The following is a 20,093-nucleotide window of genomic DNA, read 5'->3' on the forward strand; positions in this document are numbered from 1 at the left end:
CAGCTCCATCTGGGCCGTTCCTCCGTCTTCGGTTCCGCACTCTGCAAAGCCAAGTCCCCCTCGCACCGGCCTCCCGCCGCTGCACGCCCCAGTCTCCCGCCCCGCACGTCGCCGCAGTTTAGCTGCCGTCGGTGACTGACCGGCCTCCGGAGGTCCCGGCGCAAAGGCGAGATTCGCATGTCGCACCTCGCCCTTCGCGGGAAACGGCCCGAGGGACAGTCCCCGAAGCCGAGGCGGCGCGCGCGCGGCGCGGGGGGTCGCCAGGGCGCGGGAACCCCACGCTTCCCGCGGGCCCCGGGGCTCGCCCGCCCGGCCCCGCTCTCGGCTGCGCAGCCCGGCTCCCGGCTCCAACCCGCGGCCCCGCCCCGCCCCAGGCCCCGCCCCGGAGAGTTTATCTATAAAGTTCCTCTTTCCCACCTCGCGCTCTCAGTTCCACCGCTCGGGCTCGCGACCCACCGCTGCCCTCAGCTCCGAGTCCAGGGCGAGGTAAGGCTGGAGTCGGCCGGAGGAGGGGTGTGAGGCCGATACCACGGAGGATCGCGAGCGCCAGCCGGAGGTTCGATCTCCAGGGCAGCGCCGGGTACCCGGCTTCGGGGCGGGAAGGGAGCGCGCCGGGTCCTGGAGCTCCGACTCCCACCCCATCCGCGCAGAGCCGGGGGCGCCCCTCCAGGGGCGCGGCCCGAGTCCCGTCTGCTCTCCTCGCTCCCGCGCCGGGGTCGCCACGAGCCGGACGGGATGAGCTAACGGGACTGTCGGGGCCCAGGAGTGGCTGAGGCGGGGCCGTCCAAGGCACCCACACAAGACGTCACCATTGCCCGCGAGAAACAGCGCCGACCCTGTGGACCCCGGTCCGTAGCTCCTTACCCTGCTCTTCGTCCCTGAGGGGCCCAAACTCACCGCGGCCTCCAGCGCGGCGCTCGCCCGCCAGTGCATTTGGGTCTCTCGAGCGCGGCGTGCGGTGGCCCAGCCGGCCTGGCGCGGTCCCTGCCTCCCCGGCTCCGCGGCTGGCGTCGCCCTCTCCCGCGCGCTCCCCGCCTCCGCTCTCCCGGGCCTGCTCCGGGGTCGCGCGGACGCTCTGCGCGCGGAATCCCCCACCACTGGGCTGCAGCCCCCGCGTCACCGCCACTAGTTGTTTGCAGAGCCCACTCGATCCTCGCTAGCTGGGCAGGGATAGGGGTCCTATTCGGGGCGAAGGGTGGGGATGCGAGCTGAGAAAGCGGAGGGTGGAGGAACCCGGTGCTGCGCCCCTGGAACGCCCGGCCGCAGGCGAGGTCCAGGGGCGTGGAAAGTGACAGAGTCGCGGGGAAGGGGCGAGAAACGGTTTGGGAGTGAGCGAAGAGAAGCCAGAGCTACCAGTGAGTGCGGACGGAGGGCCCGGAGGGGGCGGCTGGAGGGCAGAGTGTGCAAAACCAGCAACGTGTGTCGGGAGCCTTTGGGCCGCGGGTGCGTTCCAAGAGTGCACAGGTGGAGCCGCGGGCAGGGGCCTTCGCGGGGGCCGAGCTCGGAAGGCGGACGGCTGTGCCCGCCCAGGGGATGCGCCCGGGCCAGCCGCGAAGGTGCCTCCTTCCGGGGGCCTCGACGACCCTGACGCGGCACGCGCGCGCTTCGCAGCCTCAGAGACTCCAGGGCCTCCGGGTCACCGACACAGGGTCGGGCGGGTCCCGGCGCGCTGCGCCTGGTGGCTGAAGGGCAGCTCTCCTCCCTGCAGCGCAGAGCAGAGCGGGCGGAGCACCCCGGGCGCGGGCGCGGACGGCACGCGGGGCATGAACCTGGAGGGCAGCGGCCGAGGCGGAGAGTTCGGCATGAGCGCGGTGAGCTGCGGCAACGGGAAGCTCCGCCAGTGGCTGATCGACCAGATCGACAGCGGCAAGTACCCCGGGCTGGTGTGGGAGAACGAGGAGAAGAGCATCTTCCGCATCCCCTGGAAGCACGCGGGCAAGCAGGACTACAACCGCGAGGAGGACGCCGCGCTCTTCAAGGTCTCCGGCCTGGGGAGCCGGCGGGGGCGCGGGGGAGGGCCCAGAGGTAGAGCCCGGTCCCGGCGCCCACTCCGCGGCGAGCCCAGGGCACCGCGCGGGGCGGACTGGCGGGCAGCGGCAGCACCGGGTGGCATCGCCAGAGCCACAGGAGGAGGAGAGGAGGCCTCGGCTCTTAGGGGGCGGGAGCCGGGCGCCAGTCCTGAGCGCGGGGAGCCTGCAGGGGAACCCCCGGAGGCGGGGCCTGGGGAAGGGCAGTCCAAGACTCGAGGGGTTTTGGTTGTTGGTCTGTGTGTTCCCGTTTCCACGCAAGCCTCCCACGCTTCCCCGGATTCCTGTCTGCCTCCTCCATCCGTGGGTCTCCGTCTCTCGCGGTGCGTCCGCGCCTGTGCTCGTTTCTCTCACCGCGTCTGTCTCTGTTTCTCTTTCGCTGCTTTTCTCTCTGAGTCTCTCTCTCTGCATATGTTTTCTGAGGTCAGCCTCTCTTCTCTCTCCTGTCTTTCTCTCTGTGTGTGTCTCTGTCTCTCTGTTTCCAAGTCTCTGGAGACCTCCCCCCATCGCTCTGGAACTCAGGGCCTCTGGCTAGATCTGTCTCCCTTGCCCTTTGCGCGAGTGCACACACCTGTGTCCCTGTTAGGACTGTTTTCCCCTAAGGCAGTTTACCCAGAGAACTGTGCGTCTGGGCCCAGCCCCCACCTGTGGGCAGAGCAGGGGAAGGGGACTTCCTCCGGGAATTTGGTCTGAATTTGCTCTCAGAGTGCCTCAGCTGTGCGGCCATCCAGATGTCTCCTGTGGGCCGCAGCTCACGCCACAGCTGTCCTCAGCCCTAGGCAAGCTCACCTCAGACACTGGGTGGGTAGAGACCCCTCAAGGAGCCTCCGCATCTCACTCTACCTTTTCTAAATACCCAGAAAATGTGTCTTCAGCTTGGCAGTGATAGGGTCCAAGATGGAAAATCATTTTCCTAGAGGATAGTTGGGTCTTTCAGTTTGCATTTTGAGCAACGGTGTGAATCTGAAGGACCCACGTACCGTTCTTTCCTTTAGAAATACAATTTCAAGATTCCTTACAAAAGAGCTGTCCTTTGGGTTTAGCATGGTGGCTCACACCTGTCATCCCAGCACTTTGGGAAGATGAGGTGGAAGGATGCCTATGCAACACAGTAAGACCCTGTCTCTGCAGAAAATAATAAAAAAAAATTAGCCAGGTGTGGTGGTGAACACCTGTAGGCCCAGGGCCCAGCTATTCTAGAGGCTGAGATAGGAGGATCCCTAGAACTCAGGATGCTGCAGTGGGCTGTCATCATGCCACTGTACTCTAGCCTGGGTGACACAGCAGGACTCTGTCTCCAAAAAGAAAACTAATAAACCAGACCTGTATTTTGACTTTGCATTCTCTTCATTCTTTCCCACCAGGCTTGGGCACTATTTAAAGGAAAGTTCCGAGAAGGCATCGACAAGCCAGACCCTCCTACCTGGAAGACTCGTTTACGATGCGCTCTGAACAAGAGCAATGACTTTGAGGAACTGGTCGAGCGGAGCCAGCTGGACATCTCGGACCCGTACAAAGTGTACAGGATTGTTCCTGAGGGAGCCAAAAAAGGTAGGGGCTTTCCGGAATTTGGGTCACAGAACAGAGGCAGCCAGATCCTTGAGGCACCTTAACTTCACTTCATTCTGAGCATCACTTTCTAGCCTTCCTTTTGTATTGCCTGCCTGCCTTCTGCCTCACAGTGAAGCCCAGCCTCTCTGCCTGGGTTATGTGGGTCACAAGCTGAAGTTCCTGTGGTGTTTAGCATAGGGGAATTAATCACACTGTATGCCTCAACGTGTATGGGGGGGGTGTGTGCATTGAATATGTGTTTTCCAGTTACTCTTTCAAAAAAAGAAACCCAGATAACTTGTTAAAATTTACTTATCTAATAGTCTTTAGTGAGTAACTATTTTGCAGAAGAGGGGTAATGAGAGGAATATCTCATTACCATTCATGGTAATAAAATGGTCAACTTTTAAAGTGTGACATGGTCAGCTGAGGTGCTTATTAAAAGTCAGATTCCTGGACCCCTCTTTTCAAGATTCTGACCAGTGTGTCTGGAAGAGAGCCCAGGAATCTGCATCTCAAACAGATCCTTCAGGTGACCTCACTTGGGAAACATCTGGCTGGCGAGGTCCTTCATGTCACAAGGCACATTCGCATGCCATCTGTCCTGTATTTCTCTACCTGTCCTGTACAACTCAGACCTTGTAGAAAAAAATCAGTTTAATAGCATGAACAAATAACTTCCCAAGGGAGTTGCTGAAAAATACCTTATTTGTCAACACCGTGTTATGCATTCTAAGAATTAAATGCTCAGGTATTTTTACAAGATTTGACATTTAGTTAGGTCAGTTCCTGTTTTTACATTGTGCCATTTCCCTTTTCCCCAAACATGTAGGAGCCAAGCAGCTCATGGAGGACCCGCAGATGTCCATGAGCCACCCCTACACCATGACAACGCCTTACCCCTCGCTCCCAGCCCAGGTATGGTGGAGGGCACTGGGCTCCCTGAGGGCGAGGCTGTGCAGGCCAGCTGCCCACATGGCCAGAGAACTACAGCAGCCCAGACAGCAGAACTTGCCATTTGCTGTCGCTGGTCCAACAGCCCAGAAAAACCCCAGGTCACCGAACGAATGTCTCTCTTTCCACACGGTGCTGCCATTGGTGTGGGTCTTAAGTAGGGGAGGGTTGGGCATGTCCGCCTGCTGGAATATGCTCCTCAGGTCTTCTGGGAAACAGATCTTTTGTGGAAGTGGAAGGTTTTGGAAGTAGTGTCTTATCATGTGAAACCACAGGGCAGCTGATCTCTTTAGGCTTTCTTGATGTGAATGACAGCTTTGTTTCATCCACTTTGGTGGGTAAAAGAAGGCAAATTCCCCTGTGGTATTTTGGTGCCAGGTTTAGCCATATGACGAAGCTTTACATAAAACAGCACAAGTGTCTCCATTGTCCTTTATGATCCGTGGGTGTCTCCACCTAGTGTGATGAACGATTCACTCCAGTCTTTTTGGATGATAAAATTCTTCGGCTGTCAGCCTAATAAGGGATTCCCTTAGGAGTCTGGAGGCTATAAGAGCACCCCCCTACCCGCCGTCTCAATGCCAGTGCTGCTTCTCTCAGCCTCTCCTGTGCTCCTTTAGCAGGTTCACAACTACGTGATGCCACCCCTTGACCGAAGCTGGAGGGACTATGTCCCAGATCAGCCGCACCCGGAAATCCCGTACCAATGTCCCGTAACGTTCGGACCTCGCGGCCACCACTGGCAAGGCCCAGCTTGTGAAAATGGTAAGGAAGTTACAGGGCAGGAAACAGAAGAACTAACTGCTAATTTGGCCATGGGCCACGGTGAATCCTGGTCTGTCCTGGGCAGCACCAAAGCTCTTTCCCCTTCTTGGAGGCTGCGTGTGCCGCTCAGGGGAGAGGAGGGTTTTCTCAGTCCTGTGGGATGGTGCCATCCCACAGCCAAGTTTACTGTCAGGATCCATGCTAGGCACTGCCCTTCATGGGATCTTATTTAAATGCCACGGAGATCACTCCAGGCAGTGGAAAACAGTCCCCCACTTTTTATATATAGAAGAGATCATGGAAGCTCGTAGATAATAAGTAGGGATGCTGGGAGATTACTGAGCTGGTATATTTCTCTCGAATAGTGGTGTGTTCGTTGTTGCTATTGTTGGTATTAGAGGTGATACTAAAAAAGGAATGGAAAAATACCATGGGCAGACACATGAAAAGTCTCTACAGGTGTCTACCTACCAGTGAGTCCCAGAGAGACTTCTGATTCTGGATTAGATGTGGTCCCCTGCCCTCAGGAGTTCCCCAGATATCAAAATAAGCTCCATCCGTAGAAGCACTCATTAGCTAGGTGCAGGGAGAATCTCGCAACGCTGTAACGCAGGCTTTCAGGACTTTTGAGTTAGTTACTTAAATAGAAGTCCTGAGATGGGTCAACACATTGAACCCTTTGGATGTTTTAGGAATGTTTGCTCCTTTGCGATTTGGCCTTTTTTCCCCCAGTCACGTTCAGGTTATCCTTGGCTGCAGGTAGTGAAGAGCTGTACCGCTGTTTAATGTTTGTATTGAGTGGCACGTTCACAAAAAAGCCCAGAATTCAGTGGGATTGGCTTTTCAAGAGGGATTTGTAGCAAGGGCTGGTTTCCAATATGGTAGTGGAGGAATCGGCTGACATAAAACTAGTTCCTGAGGCCGGGCGCGGTGGCTCAAGCCTGTAATCCCAGCACTTTGGGAGGCCGAGACGGGCTAATCACAAGGTCAGGAGATCGAGACCATCCTGGCTAACACGGTGAAACCCCGTCTCTACTAAAAAAAAAAAATACAAAAAACTAGCCGGGCGACGTGGCGGGCGCCTGTAGTCCCAGCTACTCGGGAGGCTGAGGCAGGAGAATGGCCTAAACCCAGGAGGCGGAGCTTGCAGTGAGCTGAGATCCGGCCACTGCACTCCAGCCTGGGCGGCAGAGCGAGACTCCGTCTCAAAAAAAAAAAAAAAAAAAAAAAAAACTAGTTCCTGAATTTCAGACTTGTGTTCAGTGCTCTGGCTCTATGGAGTTAGTGACCATGGGAAAGAGGCGAGGCCTAGAATTGTGTAAAGTGATGGTGGAATAGGTAGAGACCTGTCTTGAAGCATCGGTAACAGTAAATGAAGCGGCAGCACAATCAGGTGTTCTGTGCCACGTTCTTCCTCCATTCGTGTTTCATACAACATTGTCTTCAGGAACATGGTTCAGTCTTCTCCCAACCCACAAGAGACAAGCAAAATAAACATGGACTAAACCATTTGTTACTTTTTTAATTGGGCTCTTTGGCACAAACTCAAGTGGACCTGAACTCTCAGCTCTGTTGTGAACCCGCTTTGCGAACAAGGACAAATCATGTCATCTGTCTCTGAGCCTCAGTTTCCCTGTGGGTCAGTTACAGAGAGAGCACTCCAAGTTTCCTTTCAAAGCTGCGCACTGTCTCGTTTTTCCCTCAGCTTTGGTTTTCCAGTTGGCCTCCGGCTCGTCTTTGCCTCACAAGAATATGCCCTGCTAGTCACTGGTGCTGGGAGTGGGTGGGAAGGTGACTGGGCGCCAGCCTCTTCCTTCCCAGGCTTCACACACACACCCCAGGAAGCCCTGCAGTGCGTCGGACTCTCTGCCTAGACATCATCTGATTTTTATTTGCAAATGCAGGTTGCCAGGTGACAGGAACCTTTTATGCTTGTGCCCCACCTGAGTCCCAGGCTCCCGGCATCCCCACAGAGCCAAGCATAAGGTCTGCTGAAGCCTTGGCGCTCTCAGGTGAGTGCAGGGTTTGGTTCCGGAGGCACCGCAGGAGGCCAGCCTCTGCTGCCAGCTCTGTCATCTTTGGGCAGATTTGATGGGACTTTAGACACTTGCTTTGCTCCCCCTGAGGTCTGGAGTAGATGTGGACACGTCCTGTGCATGAGGTGACCAGAGTGAATTAGGAGCACCACTGGAAAAACCCAGCATCATTGCTTGTGGTTCTGCTGACAGTTTCAGCCACTGGCTTGAATGGAGTCATTCTGGCATCTTCACTGGCACCTCTCCGAATTTCCAGGAATGTGCAAACACTCCAGTTTCCTTTACCAAGAGCCCCTCTTCAGCCAGCATTCTCCATGTGGAAGTGTGGAAGGGCTTCTCAATTTGAGAGGCTGATCATCCTTCCAGGTTGAGCCACAAATAAGTCCTCCTCCTCTGCTCCCTGGGGACATTAGTTCTGGTCCCTCGATAACATTGATATGCCTAAAAGTAATACACATTTTGGTCTTTAATATAGCTTGCAAACAAATATGGATTCAACCTGATTTTTAAAGTTTTATTTCTAAAAAAAGAAAAAAGAAAAAAAACTATTATAAAGAAGGCACCCTCAGACTTGCCAAGCATATGTGCTATATGTCTACTCATTTTTTAGATAATATTTTGGATTGTTTTTAAGGTTTGGAATTCTCATCTTGCCCTTTGGCATCTTTAAAAATCATTGATGAAAAATACTAACTAAATTCTGAAGATTTCAGGGAGACGAGAGTTGTGGCACTACGGCTGCTCACGGGGGCTGGAGTTTTACCTGGCCACTCCTTCTAATTCTGAATGAGGCTTGCACCTTTTTTTCTGAGATGCTCATGAGTACCGAGGATGCCCTTTGGGAGGAGTTACTTCTGAGCAGGAAGGCTTGTGTTTGTTTTTAGAAACTTTCAAACCCTTTTCTTGAACACCTAAGACTTGTGTGGGTGCCTGAAGAGTAGGAAATAAACAGCTATTTATATCTCTGCAACCTCGTGATTTCTGATGACATTAAATGAAATGAAACCTGCCCCGAGAATCACCTCAAATGGCCAACACCCACTCTCTTTGGGGCGCACTGTCTGACTCGTTCTCAGTGCGTCAAAGCAGAGAATTGAGACAGTGATGTGGGTTAAGTCTCAAAACCTACTATTGAGGAATAAGAGTTTCGTGGGTTTCTTTTTTTTTTTTGGTATGCATAATACAGATTATCAGCCATGAGCACATTTGTTAGAGAACTGTGATTCCCATTGATTGTGGGGTCTCATATGGTTACCAGTGGCAACTGCCCCCTGTCTGTGCCACTCCCCTGCAGTCTGGCTGAGGAGCTTATGCAAACCTAGCTTGGTTCTTTCAACTCATGGGCGATGTTTCAAAGAGGTTTCTGAAATCAGCAAAACATTTGTAAATGGATCATCTTGTTTAAAGTTTCAGAGAGTTTTAGAGTTCTTTTCAAACTTAAACACAAAACCCAGTCAGCAGACTTTACATGAACTTTTAGAGCATTTTTCTCATTAATTTCTTTCTTTTCACAAGAATTAATTTTGTGATAAAAACACCACATATCCAGTGTGGAAAACTAATTTAAAAATCAGAAAAACAAAAATGGAAAATAAAAACGTCACATTCCGCCACCCAGAAATCACCATTAAGGCCTTAGTACCTACCCTTTAATGTGTATATGTGTGTGTATGTTTATATATAAACTCTATAGACATAAATAAGCACCTAATTATATATATAATTTATATATATGTATACACACACACACACACTTGCTTTTACCTAAATGATGTCATATTATTATTTTGAGGACCTTTCAGGTTTGTGGACAGACTTGCTTCTTTCTGAAACACTGTCATATTTTTTGCTAGTAGAAATTAAACTTAGGGTTCGTTTTTTACCAAAGTAAAAACTGATTCGCTTAAAGATGAATTTTCATTCACTGACACATGACTTAAATGTCATCACCACTATCATCATCATCATTCACAAATAAGACTTAGTAAGCTCTTAGTGGTGATGATCTATAATATGAATTCAACTTACTTTTCCAGAAAATTAATGAAAGACACACTCGTCCCTTAAAAAAAGAGTCTGTGGCCACACACGTTTGAAATATGCTGGTTTAGACAAATTAAATGGGTTTATTTCCACGGGACTTCTCTAAGTGTTGACCGAGTTCGTGCTGCCTGTGGATCTCGGGGGAAACAGGGTATGCGACGTCTCCCAGGCCTCCTGGACGCCACAACCTTTTGTTCCTCCACGGAGCCTGCGGGACAGTAGAGTCCCGCCACAGGTGCTTGGCTCTGTGGAGCCGATGGCCTCGAGCTGGTGTCCTCGGCCCCTAGCACTGACTCCGGAGCCTTGTGTTTGCAGACTGCCGGCTGCACATCTGCCTGTACTACCGGGAAATCCTCGTGAAGGAGCTGACCACGTCCAGCCCCGAGGGCTGCCGAATCTCCCATGGACATTCCTACGACGCCAGCAACCTGGACCAGGTCCTGTTCCCCTACCCAGAGGACAACGGCCAGAGGAAAAACATTGAGAAGCTGCTGGGCCACCTGGAGAGGGGCGTGGTCCTCTGGATGGCCCCCGACGGGCTCTATGCAAAAAGACTCTGCCAGAGCCGGATCTACTGGGACGGGCCCCTGGCGCTGTGCAGCGACCGGCCCAACAAACTGGAGAGAGACCAGACCTGCAAGCTCTTTGACACACAGCAGTTTTTGTCAGGTGAGGCACTTCATTATCTGTTAGAATGGAGGTGGTGATGGCCCGTCTGCCACAGGGGTCAGAAACAACAGGGTCCCTCTCACCCCAGGCTGAGGTCTTCCTCCTGTTGACTCCAGCGCCCACCGGGCTTGGGGCTTGACCCAGTAGAGATCTTCTGTCTGGCTTTGTTGAGGGCAGAGAGTCCAGATCAGATGGTCCAGGTGGACCGTGGCTCAGGCTGTACTCTTGCAATTCTGGTTTTCAACAGTCACCTGTTAACACAGTTCCGTTTTATTGCACTGTGATCTCAACAAACACGTCTGCTGATGTGACGGCTCTTTTCAGGTTCCCAGAAAAATCATAAAGGTTAGAAGCATATTGTTAACATTCTTGGTTGTGAGAGGAGTCACCCTCATGCAGATGCCGCCCCACGAGTGAGACGGAGGGTGGAGCGCACTGTACTGGTTTTGCACAGGAGAAGTTACAGGACAGTGCTATGAGTGGGCTCTGTGATATGAATGTTTCTAAGCATAGTTTTTAGAACCAGTGAGTTTTGTTTTTCTCCCTTGGATTTCATGACCATTCAGTGAAGCTCTGGCTGGCTTCTGCGAAGCCCCTGGCCCTGTCACACTGGGCTTCCTCCCAGGCTTCCTGTGGCTGTCCAGGTGGAGGGAGCCTCACGTGAGGGAGGGAGCTGCTCTGCCTGCCACCCCACCGCCAACTCTTCCTCTGCCTTTTCCCAGCGCTGCTCCTTCCCGAGCCGCTTCAGAAACTCCTGTGTCTTTGGTTTTTCATGTGCCTCCCCTTTTCTTGAATGTGCTTGTTCATTCCACTTATTTAAAATAAAAACAGGACCCACCTCTGTGCTCTGGCACTGCAGACACGTGCTCGTGCTTTTGGGTGTCAGTGGCCCACGTGTGTGTAAGCTCATCCAGATTTTCTTTTGGTGCCCAAAGCAAATGTGTCCCTAGATAACTAAGCTTCAGGCCGGGTGTGGTGGCCCATGCCTGTAATCCCAGCACTTTTGGGAGGCTGAGGTGGGCAGGTCAGTTGAGGCCAGGAGTTCGAGACCAGTCTGGCCAACATGGCAAAACCTCGTCTCTACTAAAGATACAAAAATGAGCCAGGCGTGGTGGTGGCGCCTGTAGTCCCAGCTACTCAGGAGGCTGAGGCACAAGAATTGCTTGAACCGGGGAGGCGGAGGTTGCAGTGAGCTGAGATCGCACCCCTGTGCTCCAGTTCGCAGGACAGAGCAAGACTCCATTCTGGCCCCCAACCCTCACTGCCAAAAAAAAAAAAAAAAAGATAACTAAGCTTCACACAGAGGCTGACAATAGGAAGAGGGAGAACTGTGCAGGTTCCCCGAGGTGAGGAAGTCACCTTGGGCTGGACACCTCTCATTCTAAGGGCAGAACCATCCCCAGTCCCCGACCAGGGAGGTCCCATCCTTCTTGGGGTTGGGCGTGGTGTTCATGGGGAAACCAAGGAAATTGAAGGGCGACTGGGGAGACCCCCCATCAGCCTCTCCCGTGTCTGCCTTGGGGTCTGGAAGAGCTCACATGGGCCAGGAAGGCTAAGGCCCAGTGGGCCTGGATTTCTGAAGACTCTGGACCTTGGTGCCAGTGGTTTCGGAAGATACCACACGGTGAGGGCTTTCTGATGAAGGTGTCACAAGGAACGGGCACTGTCTTCTCCGAGTGCCTCTTGCCGGGCGTTTTTAGGAAGGTGGAGCCCCCATGGTGACTAAGCTGGAAGGTGCACTCTGAGTCACAGGTACGCTGCGTGAGAGAAGGCACAGGCGGGGGTGGATGCCTGTGAGTGTCCTGGGGCTGTGGACTTGCAAGCCTAGAACTTACTATTAATCTGTGAGCGAGAGCTGGTCTTGGCTTTCATTCCTTCCTCTGTGACCAAGGGCTGTGCTCTGCCCACTGCAGCCTCTCACCTCAACGTGTTCACTGAGGTTCAAGGAGGATGCTGTGAACGTAAAAACTGCAGCCGTGCCGACCAGCGTCTGCAGAATTAAGGATTCCCACCAAACGCTCTCATGTTATCTAGGGTTGGAGGCAGACTTTTTCAGAGAATTGTGCCAACTCGCTATTCTGATTAGCCTGTGTAGGTGTAGTCTCAGATCATGGCAGTGTGTATGTGTTTTACACATTCTGACTAAGTCATTTGGGTTTGATTTGAATTCTGGAAAAAAAAAAAAAAAAAAGCAGGAAGTCAAGCAGTCCTGTAAGTTAGCTAGAAATTTCTGTTCAGTTGAAGAGAACAGTGGAGATCTCTGATATCTCCCCTTTCAGGTCTGCACAGCACTGGGGACAGCCCCGGGGCACGGCCCCAGGGTGTGAGTCTGATAGGGACACATCTGTTCTGCATTAGCTTTAGCAGCTCCTGTGTCAACTGGTTTCCTTTGCGGGCTTGACATTTTATTGTAGGTACAGGCAGAAGATTTGTCTTGTGTACAGGGGAGGGGGCATGGGCTAAAGTCAGGGGATGGGCATTTGTCCTTCCAACAGTGTTCCAGTCCCTTTCCTATCTTTTGGGTAGGTGTGGTGGCTTCAGGAGGTATTTGTGCGTATCCACAAGCGGGAGGCCAGGGGGGCTGCCCCACTCCCCTTCTCAGGTCAGGTTACTGGTCTGTCCCTGGAGATAGGCACGAGTCTACTCAGAGTCACGCAGTTCAGGCCCAGGGACAGCAGGACTCAGCTGCCGAGGGCTGGTGCTAGTCACCACGTTGGTGTTACGTGTTTTCTGTGGTGCCTGAGTTACGTGGATATCTGCAGTAGCACAGACACTGGATTGTGTTACGTGTTTTCTGTGGTGCCTGAGTTACGTGGATATCTGCAGTAGCACAGACACTGGATTGTGTGGGCTCTGTAGGGATGGGATGAGGTTTTCAAATGATCCCAGGATGTCAAAACTTTCTGATTTTTTAAATGAAAACTTGTCCATGGCATAAATCAGTCTTTTGCCATTGCGTGACTACGTTTCTCATCCTTTATCTCCCAACTTCACTGCGGTCTACTACCTTTTGAGTCTTTGTGGGCCCAGTGCTGCAAAGCAGTGTGCTTTAGCTGTCGACTAGTTCCTTCTGAAGCATGGAGGGAGACCGAGGGCCCTGGGGAGAAAGCACGCATGCTGTTTTCTATCTGAGATGTTCACATCAAGAGCCCTGCTCAGGGAAGTAGACGATTCAGAGTCACAGTAAGCTCCTGCTTCCTGTTTAACCTGGTGTGTTTGGTGACGAGGGTTTCTGAACGTGGTCTTTTTCTTGTGGGCCTCTGCAGAGTTGCAAGCGTTTGCTCACCACGGCCGCTCCCTGCCGAGATTCCAGGTGACTCTATGCTTCGGAGAGGAGTTTCCAGACCCTCAGAGGCAAAGGAAGCTCATCACAGCTCACGTGAGTCCTCAGTTGCGCTCACCCCACAGTGGCTTCCTGTTCTTTGTAAAGGGCAGCGTTTCATTTAGAAAAGTCCCAAATGAAAAGTGAATGTCAAATGACCTGGAAAAGTAAGCGTAAGCCTTGAACTCATGAGGGAGGAAGCATGGTCCAGCAAGCAGCACCGTCTGAGGACCCACGTGCTCCTCCCAGACTTGAGACCTGCTCGTCAAAGACCCGGGGAGGACAGCCTCCATGGAGGGTGCCTCTCTCCCCATCTTTTTTATTTTTCAGGAAAGTTGTCATATTTCCATTTTATAGGGATTGAGAAAGATTGATGGTAAAAGCTGCCCTTTAACATTCTCCATGCTAAGACGGCTTTAAGAATGCTGTCTAGCTAGCGGATCTTCATTCAGAGGAAAAGCTTTTCCCAGGTGGGAAACTGCCCATTCCCTGGAGGCATTTTGTAGGTCTGCATGGGTGCCCTAGCACCTCTTTTATTTCTGGAACTTTAGAAATTATTCAATTATTGGGCATATGATATTTGAAAGAGGCTGAATCTTTCAAGGAATTCAAGTAAATCAGACCCTCGTAATGTTCTCTGGGATAGTTCAAGATGGGTTCAACTGTGGCAAGTAATGCTAAAGGGTTAGGGTTAGGGTTAGGGTTAGGGTTAGTTTTCTTTTTTATGAGGAAAGGTTTCTATAGGTGACATGAAGCATTAATTTGCCGTGGAAAACAGGATCTTGAACCCTTAAGACTTTTGAATTTGAAAACTTCACATTGCTACGTACCTGCAAGCTTCATTAATGGGCTTGCATGGTGAGCAATACCAGGTAAAACTTACACCCCTAACATCAAAATTCCCATCATATTGTAGCTCTGATGCTGTTTCTCATTGAGAACTGAAATGAAACATGGTTTAATCTCGAACATACAACCCCCCTTCTTGGTTCTAAAAACAAAGACCAACCCACCAACCAATATATAATCCCATAGACTGAGGATTTCTCATGAGTTCTCTCCAGTGATTGACTTAACAATTGCTATGATTGTTGAAATCATAACTGATATGTTGTTAACAACAGGAATTGCTAAATGACTAAATAAACTTGGCATTGATAAGCAGCATTTAAGAAGTTGATGATGGGCCAGGTGCAGTGGCTCACACCTGTAATCTCAGCCCAGCGCTTTGGGAGGCTGAGGTGGGCGGATCACGTGGTCAGAAATTTGGGACCAGCCTGACCAACATGATGAAACCCCCTCTACTAAAAATACAAAAATTAGCCGGGTGTGGTGGTGCGCACCTGTAATCCCAGCTACTCAGGAGGCTGAAGCAAGAGAATCACTTGAACCCGGGAGTCGGAGCTTGCAGTGAGCCGAGATCGCACCACTGCACTCCAGCCTGGGCGAGAGAGTGAGACTCCGTCTCGAAAAAAAAAAAAAAAGAAAACAAAAGAAATTGATGATCAGCTCAGCTATACATCAGTCCAATTTTAAGGGTGGCTTGGATGAAGTTGCCGTCCTCTAAGTCAGGGAAAGATGGATCCCCAGATGATCCCGTCATCCTGAAGACGAGGCTGTGTGGTCCGTAAAATGAATAAACGCACATGTACACCTATGAGTTCCACTTTTAAAAGTTATTAATTTAATTCATTTCAGGTACTCAGAAGTTTTGCTTAAGTCGCTATATATAAAATATAGACTTTAATATCATGATTGATGGAGAGCATTCAGCTTGCCTTAGATGATGTAAATATAGGAAAAGCTGATCGTTAAGTTGTTTTTGTTTTTTGGTGAGCGTGATGCATGCTAATAACCAGACGGGATAAATTTGAGGCCAGTTAACTTCTCTTTTTCCACAAGAGTAGTTTTGTTGTTGTTTAACTTTACTTTTTATTTCTTTTACCTCTGGTTTAGAACTGTACCGATGACCTGGAAATCAAATCATTCAGGATGGGCTCCTTGCTTCTTTCAAACTGCAGTTGTGGAAAAACAAAATCATTGGCCTAAATTACCCTGCAGATTACCTCAGACTTCCTTTTAATTTAATCACTTTACTTGATTTGATTCAGCTTTAGTTAAATGTACATTTTAAGTGGCAGCTGATTTGAAAGTAACATCTTTAACCCAGAATTAAGTCGCTTTGGCTGTTTTTTTACATGTTGATCTATGGAAGGACTAACAAAAAAATTGCTTCTTTAGATGGCTCCAAGTATGAAATGTTTTGATGTGTTCTAGGACATAACTTTGGGCTTTACGTTACTGTCTCCTTAGAATATGAGCGCTGTTTAATAGTGAGCCAGTTGCGGGATATCTCAGTAATGTCTTTTTTAAAATCTCTTATCAAAGGTAGAACCTCTGCTCGCCAGACAACTGTATTATTTCGCTCAGCAAAACAGTGGACATTTCCTGAGGGGCTACGATTTACCGGAGCACATCAGCAATCCGGAAGATTACCACAGATCTATCCGCCATTCCTCCATTCAAGAATGAAAAATGTCAAGATGAGTGGTTTTCTTTTTCCTTTTTTTTTTCTATTTTTATTTTTTATTTTATTTTTTTGATACAGGGTCTTGCTCTGTCTCCCAGGCTGGAGTGCAGTGACACGATCTCAGCTCACTGCGACCTCCCCCTCCCAGGTTCAAGAGACTCTCCTGCCTCAGCCTCCCTGGTAGCTGGGATTAAAGTGTGAACCACTGCGCCCACCCAATACAAATGATTTTCGTTGTAAATATTTAACTTTAGTGAAAGCATCCAATTGACTGCCCTCTTGCTGTTTTGAGGAACTCAGAAGTGAAGATTTCAGTGCAGCAGTTGCGGAGAATTGCCGCCAGACAAGTGTGGAAAATCAGTGACATCTGATTGGCAGATGAGCTTACTCCGAAAGGAAGGTGGCTTTGCACTTCTTGCGCTCTGTAAACTGCCATCATTGATGATCACTGTGAAAATTGACCAAGTGATGTGTTTACATTTACTGAAATGCGCTCTTTAATCTGTTGTAGACCAGGTCTTGCTGGAAGACTGAGAAAACTTGCCTTTCAGTATTGACACTGACTGGAGTGATGACTGCTTGTGGGCATGTCTGTACCATTTCTCAGGGAAGTAAACGGAAGGCGCCTCGCATGTAACAAGAATGTATTAATGTATGTAGGAGCTGCCATTCTTGTGGAAGACACTTGAGGAGTGAAGGAAATGGAATCTTTGACTGAAGTTGTGCCTGTAGCCTGGGGGCGGCCCCTTCCCCACCTGCCAGCGGTTTGCTGGTGTGGGCCCCTCGGCCCCGCCCTCCTTCCCACTGGCTTCTCTCCTTGGCCTCCCCTGGAATTCAGTTAGTAAACTTACTAATTTCTTGTGCCAAAAAACAAGAGAGCTCCTCTTGGTTGGAACGTTTTTGTCTGTCTTACCATCTAGTCATGTCTAAGTAATGGTTAAGTTTTCTTGTTTCTGTGTCTTTTTGTCTCTCATTCTCTAGAAATGCTAAAATTCTTCTCATAAAGAAGAAGAAATTAAGGAGCATATATCTTACTACCTGAACTGTTGCCCTTCTGTCCAAGTACTAACCTGTCTGTTCCCCTCCTCTGTGCCACTCTCCTCTGTCTGTTTGGCTATGCACTGATCAGCCACGGTGACACTAAAGGAGGAGGAGCCTGGACGCGCAGGCTGGAGAGCACTGCCAGGAGCCGCCCCTGGAAGCAGGATGGAGCTGGCGGCGGAACTGCACACCCAGTGGGCTGTTTCTGCTTCTTTCGTCTGTTCTGTGCTTCCTCACGCCAATTATAGTTTGACAGGGTCTTAAAATTACTTGGCTTTTTACAAATGCATCTATTTATAGAATCCCAAAGACCTTCACTTGCTTAAGTCAACCTGAAAAAAGGAAAACATTTTTGTGGTTTTGAGAAAGTACAACGGTGTAGACAGGGGCATCTTCCCCAGGGTGTTCCTCGTACTGCAGGATATTTCCTGTCACTCCCAGGATCCGCAGACTGCGTAGCTCTCAGACGTGTGCTCCTGCTTTTCTAATCGGTATTTTAAATGGATTCAACAAGCACATAATAGGCGCCTGCTGTATCCATACATGACACAGTTCAGCCTTTATCAAGCTTAGTGAGCAGTGAGCACTGAAACATCATTTTTTAATGTTTAAAAAATTTCTAATATTAAAGTCATATGTATTAACTACAGAAAAGACAAACAGTAGAGAAGAGCAAAAAATAAAAAGCATCTCCTTTATTCCCAGCTCAAATTCTCCTCTCTCAAAGGGTCTACAAGAAGGGGTGTTTCCTCTTCCAACACATTCCACTTTTCTGTAAATATACATAAACTTAAAAAGAAAACCTCATGGGATCATCTTGCACACACTTTCATGCAGTGCTCTTCGTAGCTAACAGTGAAGATTTACCTCGTTCTGCGCAGAGGCCTTGCTGTGGAGCTCCACTGCCTTGTACCCAGTAGGGTTTGACATTTCATTAGCCATGCAACACGGATACTTATCGGGAGCACACTGTGTTTCGTGAACTGCAGTGATGTATGCATCTTATAGATGCAAAGTGTTTTGGGGTATATTATCCTAAGGGAAGGTAAAGATGATATTAAGAACCACTGTTTCACGGGGCCCTTACCTGTGACCCTCTTCGCTGAAGAATAACCCCACACAGCACTTAAAAGAAGCTGTCTTGGAAGTCGGTCTAAAGGGCATTCTGTCTTAATTCTCCAAGCGGATGCCCCATTTCAGTTGCTTTGTGACTTCTTCTTCTTTGTGTTTTTAAATATTGTGCTGCTTTAACAGTGGAACTGAATTTTCTGGAAAATCCTTGTTGACTGGGGCCACTACCTCCTTTCTTATCTTCACATCTATGTGTATGTTGACTTTTTTAAGTTTTGAGTGGTCCAGGGTATGACCTAGGGAATAAACTAGCTGTGAAATACTCAGGGTTGGGAATCCCAGCACTTGTCTCAGGACTCTGAAAAGGAACAGCTTCCTCATTCCTTGTCTTGATAAAGTGGAATTGGCAAACTAGAATTCAGTTTGTACTCAGTGGACAAAGCTGTTGAAGAGTTTGGGGACCTTGTTACGTTAAAGAGCATTGGGTCACATGGAAAAAATGTACGTGTCTCCCAGGTGCATTTCTTGGTTGATGTCTTGTTCTTCATCAACTCTGAGATTTTGTATATTTAGGAGAACCTCAAGCAGTCATTAATATCTCCTGGAACACTGTAGAGAACCAAGTGACTGACTCATTTACAACTGAAGCCTTGGAAGCCGCTGACTCATTTACAACTGAAGCCTTGGAAGCCGCTCAGTTAGAACCTTGGAAGCCCCTCCGTCCTGAGCAAAAACAGGACAGTTAGTTGCCCTGCGGAAAACCCAGCTAGACTATTGGGTATGAGCTAAAAAGAGACTACGCCACGGTGAGAAAACATGTAAAATCCTACCGTGGAATGAGCAGCCCTTACAGTGTCATTACCACCAAGGGCAGGTAGGTGTTTGTGTTTGAAAAAGATGGTCTTTGGGTGAGGGCATAACTGCAGCAAGCCCCAGGGGTGGAGCGACTCTGGGCGTCTTGGGTGCTTGCGCCTCTTGGCTTTGTGGATGCTTCACCAGGAAGGCCACTTTGTGTGTGCGTGTCAGTTACTTTTTTAGTAACAATTCAGATCCAGTGTAAAGTTCCTTTCATTGCTCTCCAGTCACATGCCCCCACTCCCCACCGGTGAAAGTTTTTCTGAAAGCGCTGGGATTGGTTAAGGTCTTTATTTGTACTGCATATCTCCCCAAGTCTTCCGTGGCCATCTGCATCTGTCTGGATGGTGCAAGAAGGCTGCCAGACCTTACACACCAGTTTGCAGGTAATGTTTTACATGCACCGTTTTTGAGACAGATCCTCAATGTAGGTGGATCTCCTTGAGATCCTTATAGCCTGTTACATTAATGAAGTAACGGTCAGTTTTTCTTGTATTGATTTTCACAGCTTTAAGGAACATGCCTAAGAAATGTAGCTGAAGTAGAGGGGATGTGAGCGAAGGGCCAGGCCAGCAGGCCAACCCTCCTCCAGTGGAAATTCCCATGTTGTTTCAAACTCTGAGATAAATGGGACTTAACAGGCAATGGGGTCTGCGTCCCCCTCTTCAGCACCCCCTGTGCCCCACTTTCTGCTAAATGAACTGCTGGCAGGTGGGACCTCAGAGACCCCCAGCTGAAAGCTTGAATTTCCCCTACTGGCTCTGTGTGTTGCTGAGATCTATAGCAAGGGATGTATCACAAACTGAGGTAGTCAGTGCTATGCTGCCGTTGGTATACGTCGTGAATTTTTATGTAAATTGCTCTGCAAAGCAAATTGATATGTTTGATAACTTTATGTTTTTTGATAAATAAAAACTTCTAAAAATTTGTTATGGAATGTGTGTGTGTTATTAAACACGCATCCTGATAGCTGTTAAAGCACTTTCTCCTGCGGTTACGTTCCTTCGGAGAGGCAGCTGTATGTGTCCCTGCAATCAGACCTCCACGTGTTCACCTTGTAGAAGAGATAAACACTGCCCCAGTGCCGGGCGGCTCCTCTCGCACAAAGGAGTGTCTGTGAAGAGTGATCGTCCTGCTCTCCCGTTGGCATCTGCCTCCTCTTCCTTTACCTGTACTTTAAAAGGTGTAGGGCTTTCAAGGAAGTTGTTTTTAATGTTTTCTTTTGTTTA

The 20,093-nt window shown here is 49.8% G+C and overlaps 1 protein-coding gene across 4 annotated transcripts; it reads left to right on the forward strand.

Moving 5' to 3' along the window:
* The first annotated feature begins 434 nt into the window (after window positions 1-434).
* IRF4 (interferon regulatory factor 4) lies at window positions 435-19,792 on the forward strand. Of its 4 annotated transcripts, none has more exons than XM_030929002.1 (9): window positions 435-486; window positions 1,709-1,979; window positions 3,392-3,578; window positions 4,411-4,496; window positions 5,153-5,297; window positions 7,202-7,309; window positions 9,692-10,045; window positions 13,312-13,424; window positions 15,756-19,792. In XM_030929002.1, the coding sequence occupies exons 2-9, from the start codon at window positions 1,764-1,766 to the stop codon at window positions 15,897-15,899; spliced, it is 1,353 nt and encodes a 450-aa protein (XP_030784862.1). In that variant the 5' UTR covers window positions 435-486; window positions 1,709-1,763; the 3' UTR covers window positions 15,900-19,792. The 4 variants fall into 4 exon arrangements, with proteins under 4 accessions (XP_030784862.1, XP_030784864.1, XP_030784865.1 ...); XM_030929004.1 differs by having other exon boundaries at window positions 5,156-5,297; XM_030929003.1 differs by having other exon boundaries at window positions 472-556.
* The last annotated feature ends 301 nt before the right edge of the window (window positions 19,793-20,093 follow it).

Source organism: Rhinopithecus roxellana, chromosome 4, assembly GCF_007565055.1.
Source record: "Rhinopithecus roxellana isolate Shanxi Qingling chromosome 4, ASM756505v1, whole genome shotgun sequence".
In the NCBI taxonomy this organism is placed as follows: Eukaryota; Metazoa; Chordata; class Mammalia; order Primates; family Cercopithecidae; genus Rhinopithecus; species Rhinopithecus roxellana.